Here is a 24741-nt window from a genome sequence, read left to right as displayed (position 1 = left end):
GGAGGACCCGTGCCGGGTGCAGTGGGGAGCCTCCAAGCTCTGGTTCTTGCCGGGGCAGAGTGCTGCCTGGCCTGATGCCACACGCCCAAGTCGGGAGCAGGGGCTGCTGTGCTCATCTCACTGGGAGAGGATGCTGGTCCCCGTCCGGAGCCTGGGGAGTGGGCGGCCAGACCTCTGCCCCCCGGGGCTGTCACTGCCCCCAGCCCTGGCCAGGGCTCAGGAGTCCAGGCCCTGGACCAGCTGGCCCCTCCCAGAGCCCCTTCTCCCAGGGCTCTGTCAGCTGTGCCGCCACGTGGTCCTGCCCCATCCCACCCCGGGGTGCTCCGGCACACCCCATGGAGGCCCTGCCCTGCTGTGCCCAGTGCCCGCTGACCCCCTGCCCCCTCCCCTTGTCTCCCTGCAGTACACTTCCAGCATGAGAGCGAAGTACCTCGCCACGAGCCAGCCTCGCCCCAACTCCAGCAGCAGCGGGCACTAGACTGCCCGACAGCCACCCGCCCCACGTGCCAATCGCCCCACTCCTCCCCGGGCCGGCCTTGCTGCTTACACCCGCGGCTGCCTGCCGCACCCTCCACACCCACCCCGGGCCTGCTGCCGGCACGCTGTGGCCACTCGCCCCCCTCCTCCCCTTCCTGCAGGGGTGTGGAGATGCCCGGCAGGCTCCTGCTGGTGGCGACGCAGGGGCTCTGGGCCCGCACCCTCTCCTTGGCTCACACGCCTGGACACCTGGGGGTGCTGCCAGCGACGCCCGGGCCCTCCTGGCCCCCAGCCCCGTGCCCCTCTGCCTCCGAGGATTCGGGGATTTGCAGAGCCCTGCGCTGGGCCAGATGTGTCGTGCTGGTGCTGTCCCTGCGGACCCCTGCTGTCTCCTCGCCTGGCAGCTGCCCCGCCCCACCCCTCCCACAGCTCTGATGCCTCTCTGCCCCTTCGATGCTTCTGTGCCTCACCTCTTAGTTCGTAGGCAGCGCGGTGCTCCCTGTGTGCTGGGCGTCTGGAGGGACGGCCGTGTGGACCCACCCGCCTGCTTGTCTCCCGCGCGTGGAGACCCTCTTGTGGCGCCTTCACATGCCTCTGCAGCAGCTATAACTCCTTCCTTCCCTCGCCCCCCACCCCACCCCACCCCAGGCTCTCTGCATCGGGTCCCCACTTTCTCTGCTTCCCTCCCAGCAGCGCTCTCTCCCTCAGCACCCACCCCGCCTGTGGCACCCAGCCCTCCCCGGCGGCAGGAGACAGCGGGTGCCACGCGGAGCCCAGGCTGCTCATCGAGTGCTGGCCGCCCTCTTGGTGCCAAGACCCCTCCCCCACCCCAGAGGCTTGACAGCTTCATCCGGTTCATTCCTTGCACTAACCACATTTGTCATCTCTAGGGCAGGCGGGGTGGCGGGCCGAGCGGCACCCCCTTTTCGGTTCCCTTTCCATCCAGGACAGGCACAGTGTCCCAGAGCCGGCCGGGGGGCTGGACCCGAGCTGGCTGTGAATGTGCCCTTGGCCCCTGCCGCCCCTCTTGGGACTAACCACTGACCTCACTCCAGCCTCCGAGAGAAAACACCCCTGGCCAACCCAAAGCCCGCGAGTGTGACGCCGAGTCCAGGCCGGAGCTGAGTCCCAGGATAGCCAGCTGGGAGTCGGGCTGGAGGAGGTGTTTCTTGTGGTGCTGCTGGGGGGTGTCGAAGATCGAGAGGCAGCCCAAGGGCCTGGAGACCCTCCCTGGGCAGGCGCTGCGCCAGGGGACCGTGTCCTCAGGAATGAATGTCCCTTGGGCTGTAGAACTGAGGTCCCTGTGGCCTCAGTCTCCCTACCTGTGAAGCGGGAACAAGGCTTCCCTAAGGTGCTTTTGGCGTAGTGTACAATGTTTGCTGTGTTTCCTGCCGCAGATGGGGGTGTTACCCCCAGATCAAGTTGGAAAGTCCCCTGCCGGTCCCAGCCCTGCCCAGCCAGCCTGAAGCAAGAGAGGCCAGGTGCAGCCTCTGCCCTGTGTCAGTCCAGGGGCAGCAGAGAGCCACTTGGCAGCCACACGAGGCCCCAGGCCGGGGCAGACAGCAGCCGGCCCGGCAGTTTACAGACATGGGGGGCTCTTTCTCCCAGAGCGGCAGGGCACCCCTTCCCCAGGGTGGCCTGGAAGAGGCCACCTTCCTCTGTGATCCCTTCTTTGTGCTGGTATCTGGGACCAAAAGCATGGGTGGGCCTGGGACTAGGTCACATCTCCCCCGTTCCTGGGGCAGCCTCTGCCCTGGACGGGGTTGGGGGAGTGAGTAGGCAAACACGGGGGTGCTCCAGGTGGGCCTAAGGGCCCGCAGCCTCGCATCTGAGCCTTCGCACACGGCCAAACCTCACTGAAAGGCACCTTGTGCTCCAGGCCCCCCACTGTACACACACACACACCACACACACATATACATACATACAGATATATGGCGGTACCACAGCCCAACCGACAAGTTTTTCTGGGCTCCACCGCCTGGGCGGAGCATTCCCGCGCGGCCTCGGATCAGAGGGGTGGCGTCGGGCTGTGCTGCCTGGGGCGCCGCTCGGAAGCACAAACGGCCGCCCGGCCCGCGAGGCCGAAATGTGAATGTACATAGCGTGAGAGCCGGGCGCCGGGAACCTGCGCCGCTCGGAGCCCCTCCGTGCGTGCATCGTGTGCGTGTCTGCCCGCCCATCTGACTCCGCCCAGTTCCTTCTACTCACTGAGGCGGAAGAAAGGAAAACGGGGGAGGTTAAAATGGGTGCAAGACCAAGCCTCGGTCCTGGAGGGGGAGCGCATCTCGCCCTTGGTTTTCTTTTTGCTGTTTAATTTCAGGCCGTTTCCTAACCCGCCCCGTCCCGGTGACTTACCCTCGTCCGCTCCCACCCCTGCACCTGTGGTTCTTGCCCCTCGCAGGCCCTGCAGCATCTTGGGCAGTGGTCCTCTACCACGTGGATGGGAGGGAGACGCCCCGAGGCCCCTGACGGGCTAGGCGGGCAGGAGGGGTTCCAGTCCGGTCGCTCGCCGATGGGGCTCCTTGTGCAGGCGCACGCTTCCCCCAGCTCCCCTGGCCTGGTGTAGGGCCTGATCGGAAGCCCTGATCCTATATGCCCCTCCACGCCCACCCCATCTCACTATGCAATCCCAGTCCAAGCTCCATTCCCTCCGTACCCCAGGACCCCCGCCCCGGCCGGGAGGGGTGCGTGGGTGACAGCCCTAAATGGGGGGACGAGCGGGGACCAGGGCCTCTTGGGCGGGTTTTGTTTTTTGTTTTTTTTTTTTAACCATAATGGTTGTGTGCCGCACCACTTTATATTTGTTACATATATCTCTCGAAGTAATTTTGTTAAAACTCCCCCTCCCAGGCTTCTCTCCTGGCCCTTGCATTCCACCCACAAGGTGATTTCGCGTCCTGAGCGGGGAACTGAGGCCTGAACCGCTTGGCATTCTCCAACTTCCGTAGGGCCATGGCTGTATGTTGCTGTCGCTGTGTTTCTGGGTTTTTTTGTTTGTTTTTGTTTTTTTAACTGGGTTTGGGGTTTGATTTTTATTTCTCTGGGGGCTTTATTTTTCTTGGCAAATACTAAAAATCTCGTCAATGTAATTTCTGTGGATTCTATTCAGCTTGGGTTTCATGTTTTAAAATAAACAAATTTTAAAAAACAGGCCTCTTTCCCTGAGTTGTTTTGGCTCCCGCCCAAGTCTGTGGGCAGGGCGGCCACGTGCCGGGAACCACTAGAGCCTGGGCGACCCTGATGGGCGGGGTCTCGCGGGAGAGGGGGCCTGGTGGGGCGGGGCCTGGTGGGCGGGGCGGGGCGTCAGGTATGCAGAGCGGCTGGCGCTGGGAGCGGTGGTCTCGACGGCTTGAAAGCCTCATTTGCAATCTGGGCTTGCGCTGGAGGGGCCTGAGGAGACGCGGATTCCTGTGAGGAGGGCCCCGTCTCTAGCCAGCAGGAGAGGTGACAGACCTGGCCCTGGGCAGGGCTGTTGGAGCGGGTCAGAGAGGCCAAATGGGAGGATGGTGTGTCTCCAGGAGGAGCATCTCCTGAGTCCCCACTGTAACCCGAGGCGGGGTTCCCAGTGCTTCCCCGGGCGCCTCGCTGCCCACTGGCCTCGCTGGAGTCCTTACCAGTGGTCTGAGCAGCAACTCAACCGCCTCCTGCCGAGGTAGGAAGGATCATTATTGTTCTCATTTGAGAAGTGGGCTGGGGAAGGCGCCGTGTCGTCGGAGGCCACATAACCCAGCACGTCACCCTGGGTGGCAGGAGACATACCGCCCACCTCGCAGGGAGACCCTTAGGACCCGTGAGATGGGGGGAGGCACGTTAGCCCGGGAGAGTGTTGGTCTTGCATGCCAGGTGCACAGGTGGGCGAGGGAGCTGCGAGGCCCGGTGGAAGACACCAGGCTCCCGTGGCATTGCTGGCGCCGAGGTTCCTGGCTCTCGGCGCTATGAGTGCCTGGGTTGGCGGGGGCACAGGGCGGAGCTTCTGCCTCCAGCACACACCAGCAGCCTGGTCCAGTGGTTTCCGTTTTGACTTGGCTTCTGGGGGAGGGGGCCCAGGATACATAAGCTCTGATGGGGGGCTGCTAAGCACCCAGGAGTGGAGGCATCTGGGGCTCCGTGCTTCTGCGGTGCCATGTGGGGACAGCGTGAATTGTCTCTCGTCTTAGGTTTAGCTGCCAAGCAGAAGAATCGTGCTATAGCTGGAGGGGGCGTGGCCCAGAGAAGTGCGCGCGCGCGCGCGTGTGTGTGTGTGTGTGTGTGTGTGTTTAAGGTGGGGAAATAACAGCATGCTGTGAAGGCTGATGGTAATGGTCCCGTAAGCAGCGGAAATGGCTGCAGCAGGGAAGACGAAGAGTCCGTTGGGGGAGTGATGGTCCTGAATCACCTGGAGGGGCTGGGACCTAGGTCACAGTGGAGGGGCCGGCCATAAACAGGACTGCGGTCCCTCCTGCTGGCCCGGTGATGAGAGCATATGTGCGGCTTGGGGCTGGGGTGGCAGAAGGTCTTATGAAGTAGAGAGGAGGCTGGAGAGGAAGCGGGGTGCCATGGGAGAGCCAGGGGCAGGGGCAGTGGGCCTCCCCAAGGGCCCCTGAGGCGCTTGGTCTGGAACTCAGGTGAGACTCACCAGGTGGGAAGGCAGTCCCTCCAGCCACCCAGGTGTGGGTAGTGAGCGGGCAGAGGGCCGGATGCAACAGGTCAGAGACTACGGGCTTGGCCAAGAGAAGATGTGGAAGCAAGAGAGGCCAAGGGAGGTGAAGGCGACTTCAAGGGCATGACTGGACCCTGGGATTTCAGCCAGGGGAGGACAAGCCCTTGAGGGGTGAGGGATCTGGGGTCCAGTGGGGGTCAGGAAATAGGAGGGAGTGAGCTGGAAAGATATGAGGTGGAGACAGAGTGGGATGCCATGGGGTAGGCAAAGTGTGAGGAGCGACTGTGGAGGGGCGACCAAGGCGGGGGCGGGGCAGGTTGTTGGGGGGCAGGTTGAGGGGATGCCAAGGGTGTGGGAAGGGTCACTGACACCAAGTCACCAGGAGCAGTGTGGGAGAAAGTGGCCCCCAGGACGAGGGGGCCTGTGGATACCCACATGGGGGAAGGGGCAGCAGATGTTGTGATCCTGTTGGGGGAGGGGGCAGGGGGCCGGGGAGAAGGGTCTGCAGGTGGCCGCAGGAGCATCTCCAGGAGTGAGGTGTGAGGAGGGCATATGCCCGGCAGGGGGCGCTGAGTCCGCAGAGGACGAGAAGCTACGGGCAGGGCCAGACGGACCCTGTTGGAAGACCCACCTGGAGTCCTAGATGGGCTGGGGCGGCCCAGGAATCTGCATTCCCAGCAAGTTCCCAGTGACCGCCCACTGCTGATCTGGGGCTCAGCTGTGACTACCACGTTCAAACAGGAAGTGAGCGATCACTTGGCAAGGATCTGGGGATTTCACTGGGATGAGCCAGGAGGAGATGTGGCCAGCCCTGCATCAGAGCCAGGGGACAGGACAGTGACATGGGTGGCCTGCGGTGGCCTGCAGCATCCGGCTCAAGCCTGCCTCTTGACATCACACATACCGCACCAACAAAATATTGGTAATAACCAATAGATTCCAAATATTGGTAATATACCAACTATTGGTAATAACCAAAGATTCATGATGTGAACTTTTAAGAGCAAGCAAGGGGCTGCAGAGACGGTCTCCCCTCCCTGTCACTCGGGGGCTGCACCCCTAGATCCGTGTGGGGTCCCGGGAAAGGTGGATTCGGGCTGGGAGAGGAACCACCAGCTCTGGCCACCAGGCGGTGCCCAAAGACTATGGTGGGTTATACACGGGGCGGGGGGCCTGAGGCCTGGGCAGGGGCAGTAGGGGGCATATGCGGAGGGAAGCAGCCACAGCTCTGAGCCCCCAAATTCAGCAACCTCCAGGGGCCAAGACGAGGAGCCCCCTGGACCCTGGGCCCCTCCTAGCGCTGGACAACTTAAGTGCCTTCTGTGTGCCCAGCCCTAGGCTCAGAAAGGACTTGGGGAAGGGGTCACCTCCAAGAACATTTGGCAAAGTTGGGCCTGAGGTGGCAGCAGGACCGGCCAGTTGGTCTGGCAGACGAAAAGATGAGGCTGGCACTGGTTTCCCCCCGCGCCACTTCCGCTCTGACCCCAGACCCAGAGAGGGCAGGACTGGCTGAAGCCTCCAGCAGGTCAGGCCTCTCGAACCATGGATGGAGCCTATGGAAAGCTCCACAGTGGTTGCAACAGGTGGAGGAGAGTCGTGGAGACCCAAGTCTGTAGGCCGTCCTGTCTCCCAGCCCCCCAGGCGTGCTGACAAGTCCCACCTCTGCACCTCTGCCCAGGTTGTGCCAAGACCTGGAACACCTTCCTCTCCCCACTCTGCTTCCCACTCCAGCTCAGATGTGCCTCTTTGGGGGAAGTTGGCTGTGATGGCCCAGCTGAAGGGAAGTTCGTTTAAACTGAGCAGGGAGGGGCCCCACCCTGGCACCCTTCTCAGCCCCTCCAAGACCTGGCTCAGCCTCTGCTCTGGCCAGCTACCCCGGCACTCACCCGCGGGCAGCAGGGTAGCTGGGGGGCGGGGGGGGGAGCGCCCAGCAGCCCCAGTGGTTGCGCTTTTGCTTTTTATTTTTGAAAGCCCACAAGTGACGGGCAGTTTGGGAGGGCCAGCCAGGACCCTCCCCAACCAGCCACTAGCCCAGCGTGTGGTTGAGGGGCGCTGACGCCACCAGAGAATGGGGCATGGCTGCCCCCAGTCGTGCCTGCAGAAGGGAGGTCACCTCTTCTGCTCCATGACTCATCTTGGGGGTGGGGGGGAGAGCACCCCCTGCACACCCCTGAGGGCGGCGGATGGAAGACATCAGGCTGCCCGGTTCCTATAAGGCCTCCTGGGCCTGCTTCCCCTTCTGAGGAGGGAGAACTTCCCTCCTCCCTCAGCTTCTTGTGTAAGAGCAAAGGGCCGAGGTGCCGCTAGTCTGTGGCCCTCTGTGGCCCCTGCAGGCCCAGAGCACCGGGGGCTCAGCGCCACTTACATTTATCCCCCTTTCTCAGGTGGAGGTCGAGGCTCCAGGAGGGGTGGGGCTTGCCCCCCACCCCTGGGCTCCTCTGCTCTGCTGTCTCCCTGCTCGGTGCCCCCAACCCATGCGGGGACAGCTTGGACCAACTGTGACCTACCGATGGCCCCAACTCTGATGCAGACTCCACCTGCCCCGGCCACACCTCTGCCCCGGGGTCCCGCCAGCTCTGTGCAGAGGCGATGCCAGCTGCTGGAGGAGGGGCACTGGGGCCCGGGCTCCACACTCTGCCAGGGCAAAGGCTCCCGTGACTCACACTGGCAGGAAGGAGGCCCATGGCCTCTGCCCACAGGTGGCAGCAGTGCTGCTGTGAGCCCCTCTCCCCTGCCATGCCCCCACCCAGCCTGGCACACAGTCGGTGCTGAGTGGAGTCTGGGGGTGTGATGGTGAGGGGCCCTCTCTCCCTCCTGCTGTCCCAGTCACTGCCACACCCCCAGGGCAGCTGCTCTGGGAACCGTGCTGCTGACTCAGGGCCATGCAAGGTCCCGCTGGGGTCAGGCCCTGGCCAGCTGCTCCCCAGGACGGGCAGGCACCAGCAAGGGCTGTGAGGAAGGGGTCCTCTCCAGCCTGTTGGGGGCGCTGAGTATGTGACTGGACCGGGAGGGGCTGGCATTCTGCCCCCAGCTCAGGGGTGCGAAGTGAGGCGCTCTTCAAACCACTCTGTCTGCTTTCTGATGTGTGGACAGGGCTAAGCGTGGAGCAGTAGGGAGCGAGGAGGTCATAGGGAACAAGGAGCCCCAGGTCCTAGCAAGTACCCACGGGGGTGGGGCTGGGGCAGCTGGAGGCGGGGAGGGGCGGAGGGGGAGGGGGAGGGGAGGGGAGGGCAGGGGAGGGGGAGGGGGAGGGGGTGGGTGTGTGTGTCCAGGCTCAGTTTGAGGAAGAGGAACTGAGGGCCGCCCCAGGCTGCCTGGGAGGGTGGGAGGAGGGGATTCCCCAGCTGAGGCCAGAGCAGCCCCTCCCCGCTCCAGCCATCACAAAGCCTTGATTTGAGGAAGGGCCAGAGGAGCTGCTTTCTGTAGAAAACAGGGCAGAGACCCGTCCAGGGTCAACAGGCTCCTGGGACCCGTCCAGGGTCAACAGCATGGTGGGGGGGCGGTGAGGCCAGGATCCAAGGTCAGCCTGAACTCGGAGTTTGAGCTCTTCACCAGCCCGGCTGCCTGACCTTGGACATCACATTACCTGCTCCGAGCCTCAGTTTCCCCATCTGCAAAATGGGGCAAGAATGTGGCCTCTGTGGGCTTGTGACAGAGATGAAGCTGGGTAAGGAGGTCCCAGGTCAAGCCACAGCCAGCCCCTGTCCTCCTGAAGGGAGGGCTGGACCCTCTGGCAGCTGTCCAGGGGCAGGCCAGCACAGACCAGGGCTAGAGAGTCTTAGAGCTGCTTGTCGGAGTGAGACCTGTACATCCAGAGGTCTCCCTATGTCCGGGGGTGCCCTGGGCTGGTCATGCCGCTCAGGTACCTGGAAGTTGCTATTTAAATCCCAAGTTCCCTTCCCACAATAGCTGGCTTGGAGGTCTCTACACACCTCCCCCACACGAGTGCAAACAAGCCCTCAGCCCCCCCGGTTCAGCTTCCATGAACCTGCAGCTCAGGCCCAACTTCCAGCTGAGACCAGGATGCCCACGTTGCCCCAAAGAGCATCTTTATTCGCAGCAAAAGACGTCACCATAGCAACACACTTCAATTCCCTGAGAACTTTTCCCTTATCATTCACTTTCCTAGCTATGTCTTTGCAGAAGGAAAAACAGAAGACAGAACACACCTCACTGGTCAGGTGCGCCGAGCTGGGCTGGTAGGAGACAGGTTCTATGCAGGAGGTGGGCAGGGAGAGGCCAGATACCACGACATATAAATACATAGAGCGTTAACATTTCCATCAGCTTTAACAACAAAGATTATCCCAAGTTCGGCTGCTGCTTTTTCTGATCCACAGAAAAGATAAAATAGCGCCCTCCCCAACCCCCCGAAAACACAGACAAAAACTCCCTACTTTGTACCCACCCCCTTTCGAAAAAGAAGCACAGTAAAAAATACTGTCACAATATTTACAGACACACCCACTATGGGTGACTTTCTCTCTACTTTGGAGAGGAGATAAGATCCTCAGCTGACTCCCCGTCACAAAGGGAAGATGGCTAAGAGAGCGGGAAGACCCCTGCCCGGGATGGTGCCGCACTCCACCCAGCGGCAAGGCCACTGGGGCTGCTGTTCCCCAGGTACCCAGGCCAAAGCTCAGTGGGAGGAGGGGACTCGGGTCACATCCCCCAAACCCAGCTTTCTCGCAGCACTGAGCAGGGTGAGTTGTCCTGGGGGCTCTAAGGAGCCAGGATCCCAGGGGGCAGGCGCCTGCAGCGCTGGGCCTGCGCTCAGCAGGAGGGAAAGGCACCTGCACCTCGCTGCAGAGCAGCCCCTGGTCCCCATGCTGCCCAAAGACCCCAGAATGATAATAAACCTGCCCTCAGAGTGACCTCTGACTCACAAATCCTCTGGGGTGGAGCATGGAAAGACAGGCGGTGCCTCGCCTGTTCCTCGGCACAGCAGAGCTGCCCAGCAGTCTGCTACACGGATGGGCACACAGTACACACACACACACGCACGCACAGCCCTGGGGGAGCCTCGAATGCCAAGGCCAGGGCGGCACAACAGGGGTCCCCGGGCCCTTTGGATACCAGGGGTGCCCGGGGACAGGGTTTCAGCCGTAGCTGCTAGAAGATGGCAGTGTGGGGACACCAGGGTGTGTCCGGATACAGGTGGCAGTGGATGGAGCGGAACCTGTGGGGACAGAGTGGGGGGCTGGTCCGTGTGGGGTGCGGATACCGAGCTCACAGCACCGGGGGCCCTCTTCCACCCAAGCAGGCTCAGGGTCGTACTCTTTCATCACGCTGCTTAGCTGCAGCAGACCCCAAGGGACCCGAGGGGAGCCCCGCCCCCATCTGGGCCTCAGTTTCCTCACCTGGATGGGTCGGCCTCCACTGAGAAGGGCCCCTTAATGTGGACAGCATTCCGCTTGTTTTCAAACATGCCGTAGCTCAAGGTCACCTGCAGGGGGAGGGACAGAGTGACGCTGGGAGGGGTGCCGATGCCACCCCACCCTGCCCCTTCCCTCCCCTCCCAGCCGCTCTCCTCCATCCCCATCCCTTCCTGGCCTGCTAGGCAGCGCACCTGCTCATGGAGCTCGGAGGCGGGGACCTGCTGCAGGTTCTCCAGGTGGGAGTGGAAGAGCCCGCTGCGGATGAGGGGCACGCCCAGCAGAGCCTCCACGATGTAGCCGATGGTGCAGTCGTCCGGCAGCCGGATCCGCTCGGCCGTGCTCATGAAGTGGCCTCCGCTGTGGGAGGGCCGGAGGGCCGGAGTGAGCCGAGGCGGGAGCTGGGCAGGAGCCCACCAGGCAGTGTCACCCTGGCCGGGCCCAAGAAGGAGGTGCACGTGCCCGGCCTGTGTCCCTAACGGGCTCTCACGCTGGCAGCTCCCCACCTCCCTGAGCCCCAGGACAGCCCCCTCCTCCGTACCAGCCAGATGATTCTCTGTGAGTTGGGGGTTACCGGACGCAGGAAGGGGTCCTGCCCAACCTGGGTGCTGACCACCCTGGTGGCTGTGGGCAGTGGTGGGACGACTCACCCTGCCAGTACACGTGAGGTTGGGGACACTGGTGCTGGGAAGATGAGTCAAGCCAGGCCCCCAGTGGGGGGACCTTGCGGTCTGGGGCAGCCTCGCCTGTGCCCCAAGGCACCCACTCACCTGGCCCAAGGGCTCATCTTCAGGGCCAGCCCCCGGCTGATGCAGAAGCCAGCCCCGCCGGTGGCAAACCAGAAGTGGACGGGCCGCTGCGGGAGGGGGCACGTGGTGAGGCTCCCAGACCCTTCCCCCCGGGCTGCAGGGACACCTCCAGCCCCTCCCCGCTCGGCGTAGGCCTGTGTGGGCGGAACACTCACCACCTTGCTCTCGCTGACCCTCTCTGTGGCCTGGATGGGCCTGTCCAGGCTGGGCTTGCCGAGGTAGATGTCCTGCGTGTGCGGGTAGCTGGCCAGCAGCTTCAGCAAGGCCCGCACGTTCACGTAGTTATCGTCATCCACGTGGCAGAACCACCTGCGGCGAGGCACTGCCGTCAGGGGGGCGCGCGGGGGGCGGGGACTGCCAGGGCGGGAGCCAGCCCGAGGAGGAGACGCTCCCGGGCCCCAGCCGAAGGCCAGCACTCACTTCCTCCCCGATTCGACGAAGCGGTCATACTCCACGGCCATCTTGCAGGACAGCGCCTGGCGGCTGTGGGCAGCCGAGCAGTTAGTATTGACCACGTTGCCTGCGGACGAGGGGAGGGGCTGTGAGTGGGTCCAAGATGGTTCAGCGAGGGCGGCCTGGCCCAGGGTCACACAGCAAGCCCCGTTGAGAGCAGAGCAAGAGAGGGTGCGTGGCAGTCTGCCTCGGGGCGCCCTGGGTTCAAGCCGTGCCTACGGTGGCCTCCCCCTCAACCCCTCCCTCGAGCAGGACCCAGGCCCGGCGATCTCACCCCCCAGCCCAACCCCCTCCTAGGCGCCCCGCCCCGCCCCGCCCCGCCCCTGCCCATTCAGGCGGCTTTTTCCCAGCACCGGCCACCTGTTGCCGCCACACCAGCTCAAAGGGCCCCGGGCGCTGAAAGGGCCTCATTTGCATGAGAATTGAACGGGGGGGGCGAGTGGTGGGGCGGAGCGTTGAGCAAAACCCTTGAGTAAACTGCCCTCCCAGGCCCGTGGCCTCGGTGACCTCTCCAGAGGGGAGGGTTTCCTCTGGGCGGGAGCTCCCCCAGCCTCCCCACGTCCAGGGCTCACCCGTGCGCCTTGCCAGGGCTTCATCTTCCCCGTCCGTGAAAATGTACGTCTGCAGGGAGAAATACGGCCTTGAACAGGCAGCTCTGTGCCCCGGCCACCGTGGGGTCCAGGGCTGGGCACTCTGCGGCTTCACAGGGATCCTTCAGTCACACCCATGCCCCACCTTTGAGCCTCAATTTCCCCACATGCAGAGTGGGGCTCAAGTGCCTACCCTGAGTGGAAGTGGGCTGGGGGCCCAGGAAGACCCCACCCCCTACCACCCCACCCCCTACCTCGACAGCTGGGCCCAAGGTCAGCCGGCAGCTGCGCCGGCACGAGCCAGGTGCGGTGCCCCGCCCACCCGCCAGGTAACCGGCTCCGGCTGTCCTGCACACCTGGCGGGGCACACACCCTTACTGACACAGTGCCCAGCCTGTGGGAGGGGCGGAGGGTGGGGGGGGCAGGCGGAGGAGGTCCGCTTTGGGAAGCCAAGTCTCAATCAGTCGGGGACAAAGGCCTCTGCTGGGCGGCCGCCAAGCGCTGGCGGACAAAGGGCCCAGAGGGAGGATGAATCACCAGGCGTTGTCCGCCAGCTTTGTCCTGGGCCGCGCTGCGAGGGGAACTCGGCCGCATTAAGCGGGAGTGGCCGCACAGCCCATTACCATACAGCTGGCCTGGTTAACTGGGCCGGGCTGGGCACAAGGTCCGGCGGGCTGGGGTGTGGCCACAGTCCTGCAGTCCTCCGGGCTGGGCCCTCAACACCGGGGCCTCCCTCGCACCCCTGGCTGCGTGACCAGCCAGTGCAGCCGGTCACCTCTGAGCCAAAGCAGCCTCCAGGGTTCTAAGGAGACGCGGTCCGCAGGGCTGAGGCGGGAAACCTCACGTGCCCCAGCGCAGGAATCAGTGGCCCCAGCATCCATGCGGCCTAGCAGCCCCGCCTGCTGCGTGCCCTGCTCAAGGCCACATCAGGGCTCCACCTGTGCCAGCACGGGGCCACCGCTGCCGGGATCGCTCCGCGGAAGTGGGGGGGGGGCAGGAGCTGCCAGCGCCCGCCTGGGCCCGTCGGCACACGGGAAGGAATGTTCCTTTTCCTCTGCCCGGCCCGCCCAGCGCGTGCCACCCAGTACACCCGGGCGTGGCTGAGTGCAAAGCCCAGGCCCGGTGGAGGGTGCTGGGAGCACGGGCAGTGGGAGACCCCCCACCTCCGTGCCCACCAAGCCTCGGTTTCCTTCTGTGTACAAACGGGTGCAAGGGAGGGGCCGGTGTGTGCAGGCCTGGCATACAGCACGAACCCAGCGACCTGGCGCACTCACCTGCGGTGCCCACCCTCAACTGGCAGCTCCAGCTCCTTGCCCAGCCTGAGCCCAGACCCGGGCACACTCTCAGTGAGGTCACAAGCTGGCTGGGCCTAGAGAGAGCTAAGGGAGGTGGCAGGCTCCTTCTACACCCTCTCCACGCACGCACCCCCTCCTTCCAGAGCAGACACCCCAGGGCAGCCCGCACGCACAGACTCGCATCCAGAGCCCCCGCCCCCCAGCATCTCAGCCCAGGAATGCCGTGGGAGGACGAGGCCGGCCCGTGCAGACGCGCCGTTGCCGCCACTGGATTAAAAGGAAAATGCTTTCTTAATGAGATCAAGGGAGGCCTGTTCTCCTGAGCGCTTGGTGGTGCCCTAAAAACCCAGCCCAAGGCTACGGAGATTAAAGTCACCTTTGTTCAGTGGGGAGTGCTTGGAGGCGTGAGGTGTGGGGTGTGCGGGTGCCGGGCCTCCGGTCTCCCCACATCAGAGCAATCAGGAGGGGAGGGGATGGGCTGCCCGGCCGCGGGCCTCACCCACTGCTCAGAGCCTCATTTTCCGCCCTCCGTGCAATGGGCGGAACCAGAGCTCACGGGTGCCCAGAGCAGAGTGCTCCGACGCGTTCTCTTCTTTCATCTCCCTAATGGCCCTGGGAGGAGGGCACCATTACGACCCGAGTGTACAAGTGGGGAAACTGAGGCCCAGAGAGGGGCAGCCCCCAGTCTGCGGTCACACCCCGGGGCAGAGGCTGTGCTGGTCCACCCCAGCCACGCCTTCCAGGGACCAAGACACACACCCCTCCCCCTCCCCCCCCCACCCAGACCCCTCCCCACTTCCCCAGAAACGACAGGGCTGGAGGAGGAAGAGTTGGGCAGCGAGGGCCGCAGGGCTGGCTGTGGGTGGGCGGGGGGACACCCACAGGAAGCGGCATTGTTCCTGGAGCTGCGATTCAAAGAAACACAGGATGCCAAGCTCTCCCCCCAACAATTGTGGCTGCCGCGGTGGCAGCCGCTGCAGCCTGGCCCACTCCGGGAGGGATGGGGGAGGAAAGTGTGGGCCAAAGGCCCAGCCCCTCATCCTGGACTTCAAGGCCCGTCACAGTGTGGTCTCTATTGACCACCCCCACCCAAGTCACTCCAACTGCTGGAAGTTTCTTGCACCCCCCATGCTTGTGCTCAAGATGCCCAGTTGCCCTTTCAGTCTAGCTCAAATGGCGCCTCCTCCAGGAAGTCCCTCCCTCCCCAACACGGGTCAGATGCCCACTTTCAGCTCACACAGCCTCTCTGGGTTTCCCCCACTGCGGCCCTGACTTCCTTGAGTCTCCCCCATCAGACTGGGTCTGAATCACCCCTCACAGGGCTGGGAAAGGAGGTCTCTCTGTTGAAACAGTTTCAAGGACCCCTCCCCCACAGGACACCATAAGAGGGGTTCCTGCTTGCTGTGACACATGAACCGATTGTTGGGGACAGATTCGGCCTCTCCTGGGTGGGGGGCCTAGTGTGAGAAGGAAACCCAAGTGGCCCCTCAACGGGGAGCAAAGGGTCCAGGGGAGGGACGGCTCCACCCCGACTCTGAGTACTCCCTGGGCTCATTCCCTACACCTCTAGGCTTTGCCTCTTTTACGACACCCTACTGGAAGGGCAATGCTTTCCCTGTTTCAGAGATGAGGAAACTGAGGGTCAGAGAGGCCCTTGGTCTTGCCCAAGGTCACCTAGCTTGGCTGGGACTGGTACCTGAGACCCCCCTGACCATATTCCCTCCGCTGGAGAAAGCCCCCAAAGTCCAAGACGAGGGGTGCTCAGAGCTGGTGGCAGCCCAGAGGGGGCTGAACACTGCCAAAGGTCACACAGCAGGGAGGCAGAGTCCTGGGGGATGGTGCCCCACAGGGCTGTCACTCAGGGATGTGGGGGACCCCACAGGCCCTCATCGCCAGGCAACCTGAGTGGCCAGCACGCCGGCAGCGTTCCCATGGAGCACATAGCTGCACACAGAGGCCGGACGCCTTTCTCCACTGGAGAAAGGGGCTTTGTTACCTTGCCCAAGCGGCCGGCGTGAGAGCCGCCCGGCGCTGGGAATCCTAACGGCCCAGCAGCCGAACAAAACCCGCAGCCCCCGCCGCCCCCCCCCCGCCGGGCTGCTGAGCCCCTGCGAAAGGGACGCTGTGTTCCCAGGGCCCCCTCCCCACGCTTGGACCACAGAGGACCCTGCACCTCCAGGCCCCATCGGGACCCCATCACGGCCCTGCCCCAAAACAGGGCTCAGCCAGGCCAGAAGGCCCCTAGACCTCGAGGGCTGACACAGGGAGGAAGCGGTGTGGGCTCTTCTCTGAGCCCCCAGCCCGGTCAAGGTCCTTCACCCTCATCCCAGATACCCAGTTTGTCCCTTGAGTTTCCCAGCTCAGGGATATCCCCCCACCCCCCACCCCCACAGGGCTCACATTCTGCCCTCGTCCTGCCCCAGCCCAGCCGTCATGCTGCAGCCTGGAGGGAGATTTTCAAAGTGGGGTGTGTCTTTATTATGTGTGTGGAGGAAGTCGACGCTCAGCTAGGATGTACTGAGCACAAGGTTCCAGGCTCCAGAGACTTCTGCACTGTGGAGAGAGGACCGCCGAACAGACTCTGAAACCCAGCGCTCTCTTTCTTTTGAGATGGGCTCCCCAGGGCCCACTAACGCCCACCCCCAACTTCAGAATATTTTCTACAGTGACTTGTCCCATTGCAAAGACTGGGATGGGGATGCGCCTGGCCCTGAGCCCAGGGGTCCTAACCCCCCACTCCGCCTCTAAGGAAAGAGTCTTCTTCCCAGGGAAGGGCATGAGCCCAGGGTGACGCCCATGCAGAATCTGCCTTGGGGAGGTTTGGGGACAGTAATGCCCCGTTAATGAGTTCCAGTGTCTGAGGGGCAAGAAGCATTGCAGGGCACCAACCCCAGGCGCTGGTGGCTGGTGTGGGGTCAGTGCAGGCCACCCAGGGCCCTGGAAGTTGGCTGGGGATGGGTCCCCAGCACGCAGTTCCACAACCGTATGGGGAGAGTGGCCCCACCAGGAACACTGGGCTGGAAGGGGGCAGACCGGCATCACTCCCCCTGATACTCCCAGTGGCTGTACAGAGGTGCAGCCTGGCGCCCATCGAATGCTGCCACCAGCTGGACAAGAGGGCACCTTCTCCCCTGCCCACTTGCCCAAGCTGCGGGGGCTCACCATCTCCTTGTGGCGCGAGATCCACGTCTCCAGCAGCAAGTCGAGGCGCGCGCGGTGAAACTTTTTGGTGGTCTTGACCGCGATGAAGACGTCGTGCGGCGTGAGTGGCTCGGCCGGGGGCCGCGGATGGCCGTCTGCGGGGCGGGGGACGCTGCCGGGCGGTGGGCCCGCGTCTCTACGAGAGCGGGTCAGCAGGCTGAAGTACTCGGACAGACTGTGCACCTCGCGGACTAGCACCCCGGGTGCCGCCGCCGCCTCCAGCCCAGGAGCTGGGGCCGCCCCCGCGGGGCCCGCCAGGCTGCGCAGCGCGCGCCGACCGCGCTCAGCGGGCACCGGGGACGGCGGAGGGTCGGCCGTGAGCACCAACAGGCAGGCGAGCAGCGCGCCCGCCAGCGCCAGCAGCAGGCGACGGCCGCAGCGCTTGAGCATGGTGGGGTGGCGGCCGCACGGTGCGCCCAGCCCCGCGCGCCCTGCCCGGTGCGCCCTGCCCCTCACTCCGGCGCCGACGATCTGGAGTCCCGCGGCAGGTCCAGCAATGCACCGCCCGCGCCCCGCGCTCTTAAACCGCCCGAGCCTGGCCCCGCCCCCGGGGGCGGGTCCCTCTGCGAGGCCCCGCCTTCAGCACGAGCTCACTGGCTCCCGGGCCCTGGGGCGGGGCCTCTCCAGGTTGCCCCAGATGCTCTGCAGAGCCCACGTGGGGCCGCGGCGGGGGTCTGGGAACTGCCGAGCGGGCGTCTTGGGCTCCCGCCCCCGGTCCGCACGTGCACGCCCCGCCCCGCCCCGCCCGGATCGCCCCGGCGGGCAGCGGGGCGGCGTGGGGATGTAGGTCCGCCCCGCCCCAGTGGCCCTGAAGGGGAAACCCAGGCTGGCCAGCGCCGGCTGGAGATATACCCGGCGTCTGACATGCGGAGGGGCGCGCCCTCGGCGCTGTGACGGGGATTCTGGGACAGGGACTTCGGGCTCAATCGTCCCGCGGGGGACGTCCTTCCTTCCTCGCTCCACACTTCCCCTCCCCGAGCCCGGCTTCCTGCCCTAGGGACGGCGCAGGCCTTGTAACAGGGCTGGTGCCTGGGTGGACCTGCCCGCTCGGTCCAGAGTACCCTTTATTAATATCGAGGAGGTGCTTAGCCACCTGAGCCACAGGTAGGAACACGAGGTTCCAGCGAGAAAGCACCTTACCAAATTCCATCCCTAGCCCGCGAGCTAATTTCCTCGTCTCTGCCCAACGTCGGAGGGCAGAGGATTGGTTCCCCGAAATCCTCGGGCGCCCCGTGGCGCCCCGAGAAGAAACCGAGATCGCCCCTCCCCGCGCGGGATGAAAGGCCGCCTTCTGTCCCATTTGGTCCCTCTGCTCTCGGGCCAGATGTGGCCCAGCTGTGCCCCCGCCCCGCCTCCCCGGCACACGGCGGCTTCCACCCCCGGCCCTTCCCACGGGCTGGGCCAGCCCACCGCACGAGCAGGGGCGGCAGGAATGTGCGCCGACAGCCTGGGTTGAGGGTTAGGGACGAGGGGCGAGGAAGTGGCCAAGGGCTCCCCGTGGCGAAATCAAAGTCTGAGTCGCCCGCCCGCAGCATCTTCCGGAAGCGCGGCTAGGGGCGGCTCTCCGCTTGGCTGCCTCCTTCCCCTCCCTCCTCAGTTCCTCCGCATCCCCTTCTAAGGAGGCCCTAGGCGACCACCGCGGCTAAACTGGTCCCCCCCTTAGCGCTCACTCTGCCCGCTGGTACCCCTTCATGGTCCCTTTCCCTCCACTTGAATGTCAACTGCGGATAACAGGGCCTGGAACGTAGCAGGTGCTCTATAAAGATCTGCTGTGTAAATGTCTGGCCCGGGTTCCAGACTTTCGCCTGGCGCATTTGTTCTCAGGGCCCTGGGGCCCTACCCCTTGCCCCTCTGGGATGGGGTGCGGTGGAGGATGGGAGTTCCCAGGCCTCTTCCTGTACCCACCCCCAAGGTAATTAGCAGGCGCCACCTCAGGCAGGCAGATGCCTGAGCAGATGGTGCTGGCTGTGCCCAAGTGACGAGACTCCCATGGAGTCACCTCCTGCCATAAACCCCTCCCCCATCGGCCAGAGCCCCGCCTGGGAGCCTCTAGTCGGCTGGGGGGAAATGGACCCGATGGCGGGGTGGGCCACCCCCAAACAGTCAGCTGAGCCCCAGCACAGCTCCAGCCTCCTGTCTGAAGGGTCTCTGTGCCCCATTTCCCTCGCCCCACCACCGATGCTTATCTATCCCATTTCTGGGCTATTTTGAGAGGCAGCCTCCTCCACGACCTTCCTCTCCACCCTGGTCTCCCTGCCCCCAGTCTACCTGCTCTATTGATTCTCCACTCAGAAACCACACAGCTTAATCAGACCCCCACGCCCCTGACACACACACACACACACACACACACACACACACTCTCACAGGTCAAAATCTTTGATGGTTTCCCATGGTCCCTGTGTTCAAGTCCTACCCTCGTGTCCACGTACCTCCCAAATGGGTCCCAGCTCCATTTCTTGCTACTCCCTGCACTGCCTCCCCATTCTCTAACAGCCCCCAAACCGTCAAGCCCCCAAATCTTTGCATGGACTGTGCGCGTACCTGGGATTCCGTCAGTGGCGCCCATATTAAGTGGCACCCACTAGGTGCTGGGCATTCTGCAAGAGGTAGGAGGGACAGCAGCGTGAAGCCGTGCCACCCCACACTCCCACCTGAGGAGGTTCTGTGAGCCAACCCCTCCATGGCCCCTCCCCAAGGGGCGGGACCCCCTGCTCCGCACCCCAGAGCATCCCTGCTTTCTCCCCGGTTCGTGCTACATGGTCCTGGCTGTTGTGCCTTTGACACGCCAGACAGCAGATGTGATGTGCCCATTGTACAGAAAGCAAGTTGAGGCTGCATTGTACTCGGGGAGCAAGGAGGAGGAACAACTGTAGAGAGGGGCAGTGGCCCAGCCTGGCAGGGGCACAGTGTAGAGGCCAGCAGGAGGTTTTCTGCACCTCTCTGCAGCCAGGCTTGGTGGGAGTCCGGGGACCTGGGTGTGAGTTCCTGTCTGGGAACAGCAGGACAAAGCTTTGCAGCATTCTTGTGGGGGCCATGGGCTTTGGCAAGAGTGATTCAATTTCTTTGCTGTCAGGAGAATGGAATTTCGTGGTGACTCCTTGAGGTCTGAAAACTGTAGGGGGGTGGCGGCCTAGCCACCCCCGCCCCCTTCCCTAGGCTCAGCTCCAGCCTGAGGCACTCCCCTCCCCTGCCCTCACCCTAGACCCAAAGGCTCCCTCCAGGGACCCATTGGGCCAAACAGCTCTGAGGAGGGGGGGTGGTGAGAGGAGGAGGTGCTGGGCCCAGGACAGGAAATGGGGACCCAGGGAAGGGATGGGGAGGGCTGAGCAGGTTGGCAGGAAACCCCCTGAGGCCTTAGGGTCCTTTGGAAGGGGGGTGGGGGAGAGGCTGTGTCGGGGTCCTCCCCAGGTGTGGGACACAGCCCCGGGGCTTATCACCTTGGACCTGGAACATTCCTCCTCTGAGCCTCAGTTTCACCACCCATAACACGAGGACGCCATTGTCGTTCATCTTAGAAGGTGCCAACGGTAAGTCAGCCGAGCAGGCGGTCTGGCCCTCTGGCTCGGGGACATGGGTGTGTGCGCCTCTTAGGCGGCCGACCTCCGCTCAGCATGGCACGGCCCCTCCACCAGCCCCCGAGTGGGGCTCCTGGGCAGCCGGGTGGCAGAATGGCTTGAGAACTGCCGAACGAGGCTGGGTGGAGAGGTGGCCGAGGACAGGAGGCCCACATGACCAGCGAGGACCCAGGGGACTCTCCTTGCCTCCCTGTCAGCTCAGAGGAGGTGTTGTGTGCCCGTCCGAGCTCAGGCCCCCTTTCCCGGATGGGGCTCATCCTGGGGCCTCCCGCAAATGGAATCAGCCCCAGCAGGTTCTAGAAGCCCCTTCCCCACCGGCTCCTGGAGCCTTGGGGCTGGCCTCCCCTGAGTGTCTCTTTCCCGGGAAGATCCAAGAGACATAATGGGTGACCCATTAACTCGAAGCGGGTCATCCAAGGCAGTCCTGCTCGGTGTCCCGGGAACAGCCTTTCCCAACCCAGCAGCAGAGCCCAGAGAGGGAAGGAAGGCACAGTCCCCACCCCCACGAGGTGGTGGCCGGCAGGTGGAGCCGGGCAGGGGCCTCACGCTGCCCCACCTGACACAGACATGAGAAGCCTGTCCTCAAGGCTGCCGTCAGGGCGTCCTAGGAAAAGTGACAGCGTGAGAGCCCCAGATGCCAGGGTGCCCGCGGGCTTCCTAAGGGGCAGTGAGTGGCATGCCCGCGGTGGCCCAGAAGCTTCTGGACGCAGAGTCGGTGCTGGCAGAAGGGGAGGCAATGGGGAGGGTTTGGCTTAGAAGCTCAGCGCAGAAGGGAGGGGGCACAGCAGGCGACGGCAGCTGATGGTCTGGGTGGCAGCGCACCCGTGAGAACAGACAGCCTACAGCTGCAAGTGAGCACCCGGCCCAGTTCCCCCTGCCTGCCGGCTCACTCTGCCTGCAGCCCCTCACCCCCGGCCCACGCTCTGTGTGGTCTTGGGCCAGTTCCCTTCTCTCTGTAGGTCTCAGGATTTTACAATCCTGAGATATCTGTAATAAGGATATAGCTGGTACCTGCCCCGCCCTGCCAACCCTGGGCTGGCTAGGGGCTGGTACTCTGCAGACGGATAGCACCAATGAGCACTGGTGGCCTCTGGCCCTTTGGCCTGAACCTTGGGGCCTGGTGTGGTCAGAGCAGCCAGGCCGACTTGGCCTGGATGGCTGAACAAGTCTTCGGGGAGTGTGGACGGATGCATGGGTGAGGACATACAGAGACTCAAGAGAGCGCTTCTTCCCCCCCAGGCCCCTCCCGCTCAGGGGAACATGGGTCTCAGAGTGAAAGGAGGTCTGGCAGGGCTGCCCACTGAACTCTGAGCTGGCAGTGGGGATGGGGCCTCAGGGCAGAGCTGACCCCCATGAAAATGACCGCATGCTACGTGTCTGCCCTGCACTGGGAAATGGGCATTTCCCACTGTGCCACCTCAGGAAGGCCTCAAAAGTTCCCACTCAAACCATTGGTCTCACACGTGGGACACAGGGGTCCAGAGAGGGGAAAAAGGATGCCCTTGACCCCACGGGAAGGTCAGGGTGTCTCAGCCCCGGGACCAGGGTTTGCGCACACAGTGAGGGCGGCAGGCCTAGAGCTGGCAGCTGTGTTTCTTCCTGGTGGCTACGCTGGGGCCATCTGGGCCGCGGGGCTGGACGGAGCTAATCTGATTTGCAGGCCCCAGTGGCAGAGCCCCACCGCCAGAACCCATTACTGACGTCCTGCGGGGGCCAGACTCCCACCAGGGAGACACCAGAGCCCCTGTGCCCCAGCTGGCCCTCGTCTTCCCAAGAATGGCTAGCTTGTGCTGGGCAGGGCTGAGCCGTGGCTGTGCTGGTGCCTGCCAGGCTCCAGGCTCGATCCCCTGCCCCAGTCATGACCCTGTGCCCAAGTGGATGGGACCAGACCCCAGGAGCAGTGGGAGGAGGGGCTCCGGGCCGGATGGGGTAGCGGGGGTCAGAGTCTTGGCTCCCAGGGAGCCCCGCTTCCTGCGTGAGCCTGAACTTGCCTCTGTCTCCCTGACCTCAGGTCCCTCCTCCAACTGGAACACGGGATGGCGTTGTCCTCCCTGTTGCTCACCGGCATGGGGGAGAACGTGGCATCCCTTGATATTCTGGGCTGCCCTGGAAGCTTGGGGGGAGGTACACGCCCAGGAGCGGCAGTCACAGCCCCAGAGAGATAAGCCACCACCGTGGACCCATCCACCCATCTGTCTGTCTGTCCATCCAGCTGTCCGTTCACCCACCCATCCAGTAGCATCCCTGGGCGTTCTCCATTCCCAGCTCTGGCTCCAGGGGAGTGTAGGAGGTGACTCAGACACAGCCCCTGGTTCCAGGGGGCTCACAGCCTCCTGGGGAGGATTCTTCCAGCACCCAGATGTTCCCCAAACAGGCAGAGGGTGGTAGGGGCTGGAAGATGGGTCAAGTCCAAGTGTGCCAGGGGCCTGGGCAAGGGAGAATCCACCTTGTGCCACGGCTGGGGGTACAAGGCTTCAGGAGAGGCTTCCAGGAAAGGATGGTGACTGTCACCCTGTAGCTTGAAGGTTTGGGCAGGCGGAGGTGGATGGGAAGGCAGTCGCGGGTGACTGGAGAGGTTGTGTGTTTCGATGGGGGTGTGGGGAGAGCAGTAGTGGGAGTTGAGGCTGGAGAGGGGTGAACAGGAGCCTCAGGACCCAGGCTCAGGAGGTCAGGCTGGTGAGGGGCTGGGGAGGGGCTGGGGAGGGGCTGGGGAGGGGCTGGGGAGGCACTGGGGAGCCTCAGAAGTTTTGTGAGCGAGAGGGGCGTGGTCTAGGTTGCTTTATCAAAGGAGGAGAAGCAACCCGCCATTCAGCTCAATCACCAGGAGTCAACCCTGAGCCTCCCTATCTGTCTGTCTGTCCCTCTGGACCTTGTGTCCTTGCGGCCAGAGAACGAGGAAGCTGGGAGGGGTCTGGGGGCAACGTCGGCCTTCGTGCTCCCGCCTCCCTTCCTTGGGAGCCTGTGCCAACAGTAAAGCGGAGTCTGGGGAGGATTTTCGGAAAAGGGCGGGGCCAGGTTGCTTGGAGGTGGGTGGACCCTGGTGGGAAGGGAGGCGGGAGGCCAGGGGGACCAGACAAAGACTGGGCTGAGGCCAGCATCAGAGGGAGGCCCAGGCCTCTGCGGCTCTGCCCTCCCTCTGCAGCCCCAGTTTAGCTGTCTGTACACTGTCTGCAGGGCTTGCCCCGGGTTCTCAACTAGGGGTGGTTTTGGCCCCCGGGGGTAGTTGGCAATGCCTGGGGACAGTTTTGGTTGTCACACCTCTGGGGTCAGGCGGCACTAGTGGAGCTCGTCAGTAGACGCTAGGGATGATACTAAACGTCCTGCTACATGCCAGACAGGCCCTAAACAAAGAATTTTCCAGCCCACAGTGCCAAGAGGCTGAGGGGGAGCAATCGCCAGTGAAATGACAGGTCTCTCTCCAGGCTCGGGCCCCCGCGGGGCGCTCGGGCGGGCTCTCCCGCCAGGCCCAGGGTCCGCCCCGGGTGGCATGTGCCTGGCAGTGAGGCTTCAAGGAGCAACTTGTTCCCCCTTTGCCTGCGGGAGGTTATGTGAGGGCAGAGGGTGCAGCAGTCCGGCCGCTGGGACAGTGCGCCCGCCCCGGAGCGGAAGGATTACACAGGGGGCTTCCGGTGGAGGCCTGGGCAGGGGTCAGCGGGGCGGGGGGGGGTTGGGGGCGGCCTGGGCTGTGGTGCAGGGCCTAGCGCAGGGAAGGGGGCTCCCTCCCAGCCTTGCCACCCCTCACAGCCTCCGGACAGGCCGGGGATGGGGAGCTGGCCGGGAGGGGCCTCCTTGCAAGCTGTTTGCTCAGCCGAGGTTTAATCTCCAAAACAGGAAGGCTCGTATTGACAGAAGCAGCAGGCGGAACTGCCGATGTGTCTGCCAGGTTAAGCTCCTGGGGCCTCGGCTCCTGCGCCCAGGCCGCGGGGGGCTTCTCGCCGACCCTGCCGTCAAGTGCAAATGCTCCCACCCCCGCCCACAGCCCCTCGGCCGTGCCGCCTGCTGCCAACCAGGCCCTGAGGAGAGGGCACCTTGGTCCACCCTGCCAGCTGCGGGGGGGGGGTGGGAGCCGGCGGAGGGGGGCAGGCAGGAAAGTGGAGGGGCTGCGGGGTCACAGGCTGCGTAGGGCGTGTCTCCCGGTCTCATTTTGCAAATGAGGAAGCTGAGGCTCAGAAAGGGAAGTGAGCTGACCTGCGTCACACAGTGCTGGGGTGCGGTGGTCTGCCCGGGGCCCCCACCCCAGTTCTAGAGCACGCTCGGGTGTGGCGCTGTGGACCACCGCCATCCGACAAGCAGGAAAGGAGGGCCCGATCAGTGCCCGGAG

The 24741-nt window shown here is 64.0% G+C and overlaps 2 protein-coding genes across 16 annotated transcripts in view; one reads left to right on the top strand and one right to left on the bottom strand.

Moving 5' to 3' along the window:
- The window catches only part of TTYH3 (tweety family member 3), a 29272-nt gene extending 25642 nt beyond the window's left edge, over window positions 1-3630 (top strand). For 2 of the 4 annotated variants that reach the window (XM_067705358.1, XM_067705359.1), the window contains one exon: window positions 3331-3630. Coding sequence is in view for 2 of the 4 variants with exons in the window: in XM_067705359.1 (XP_067561460.1) it covers window positions 3331-3381 (51 nt within the window). In the remaining 2 variants the exon portion in view is untranslated. Of the gene's footprint in view, window positions 1-403 lie in introns of all 4 variants that reach the window. The other 2 variants (XM_067705357.1, XM_067705356.1) reach the window with 1 other exon arrangement.
- Window positions 3567-17344, bottom strand: LFNG (LFNG O-fucosylpeptide 3-beta-N-acetylglucosaminyltransferase). Of its 12 annotated transcripts, XR_010934712.1 has the most exons (12): window positions 16804-17342; window positions 12329-12377; window positions 11724-11823; window positions 11459-11612; window positions 11265-11350; window positions 10689-10854; window positions 10480-10565; window positions 9289-10298; window positions 5751-5930; window positions 4471-4643; window positions 4095-4124; window positions 3867-3949 (listed from the first exon to the last, which is right to left on the bottom strand). XR_010934712.1 is itself a non-coding variant. In XM_067705361.1 (9 exons), exons 1-9 carry the CDS (start codon window positions 17230-17232, stop codon window positions 3784-3786), a joined length of 1266 nt encoding a protein of 421 aa, XP_067561462.1. In that variant the 5' UTR covers window positions 17233-17344; the 3' UTR covers window positions 3567-3783. The 12 variants fall into 12 exon arrangements, 4 of the variants coding, with proteins under 4 accessions (XP_067561462.1, XP_067561461.1, XP_067561464.1 ...); XR_010934711.1 differs by lacking the exon at window positions 4471-4643 and having other exon boundaries at window positions 3767-3870; XR_010934707.1 differs by having other exon boundaries at window positions 3806-4124.
- Window positions 17345-24741: the final 7397 nt, after the last annotated feature.

The sequence above is a fragment of the Pseudorca crassidens genome, chromosome 15, assembly GCF_039906515.1.
Source record: "Pseudorca crassidens isolate mPseCra1 chromosome 15, mPseCra1.hap1, whole genome shotgun sequence".
NCBI classification, from domain to species: Eukaryota; Metazoa; Chordata; class Mammalia; order Artiodactyla; family Delphinidae; genus Pseudorca; species Pseudorca crassidens.
This window is presented reverse-complemented; position numbering and strand designations above follow the sequence as displayed.

Coding starts and splice junctions, on each gene's coding strand:
- LFNG (XM_067705360.1), bottom strand. CDS start 17,232: ATGCTCAAGCGCTGCGGCCGTCGCCTGCTGCTGGCGCTGGCGGGCGCG. Junction 11,824..12,328: donor AGCCCTGGCAAGGCGCACGG/GTGAGCCCTGGA, acceptor CCTCGTCCGCAG/GCAACGTGGTCAATACTAAC. Junction 4,125..10,479: donor GTGGAGGCCGACCCATCCAG/GTGAGGAAACTG, acceptor CTACCTCGGCAG/GAGGCGGTTGAGTTGCTGCT.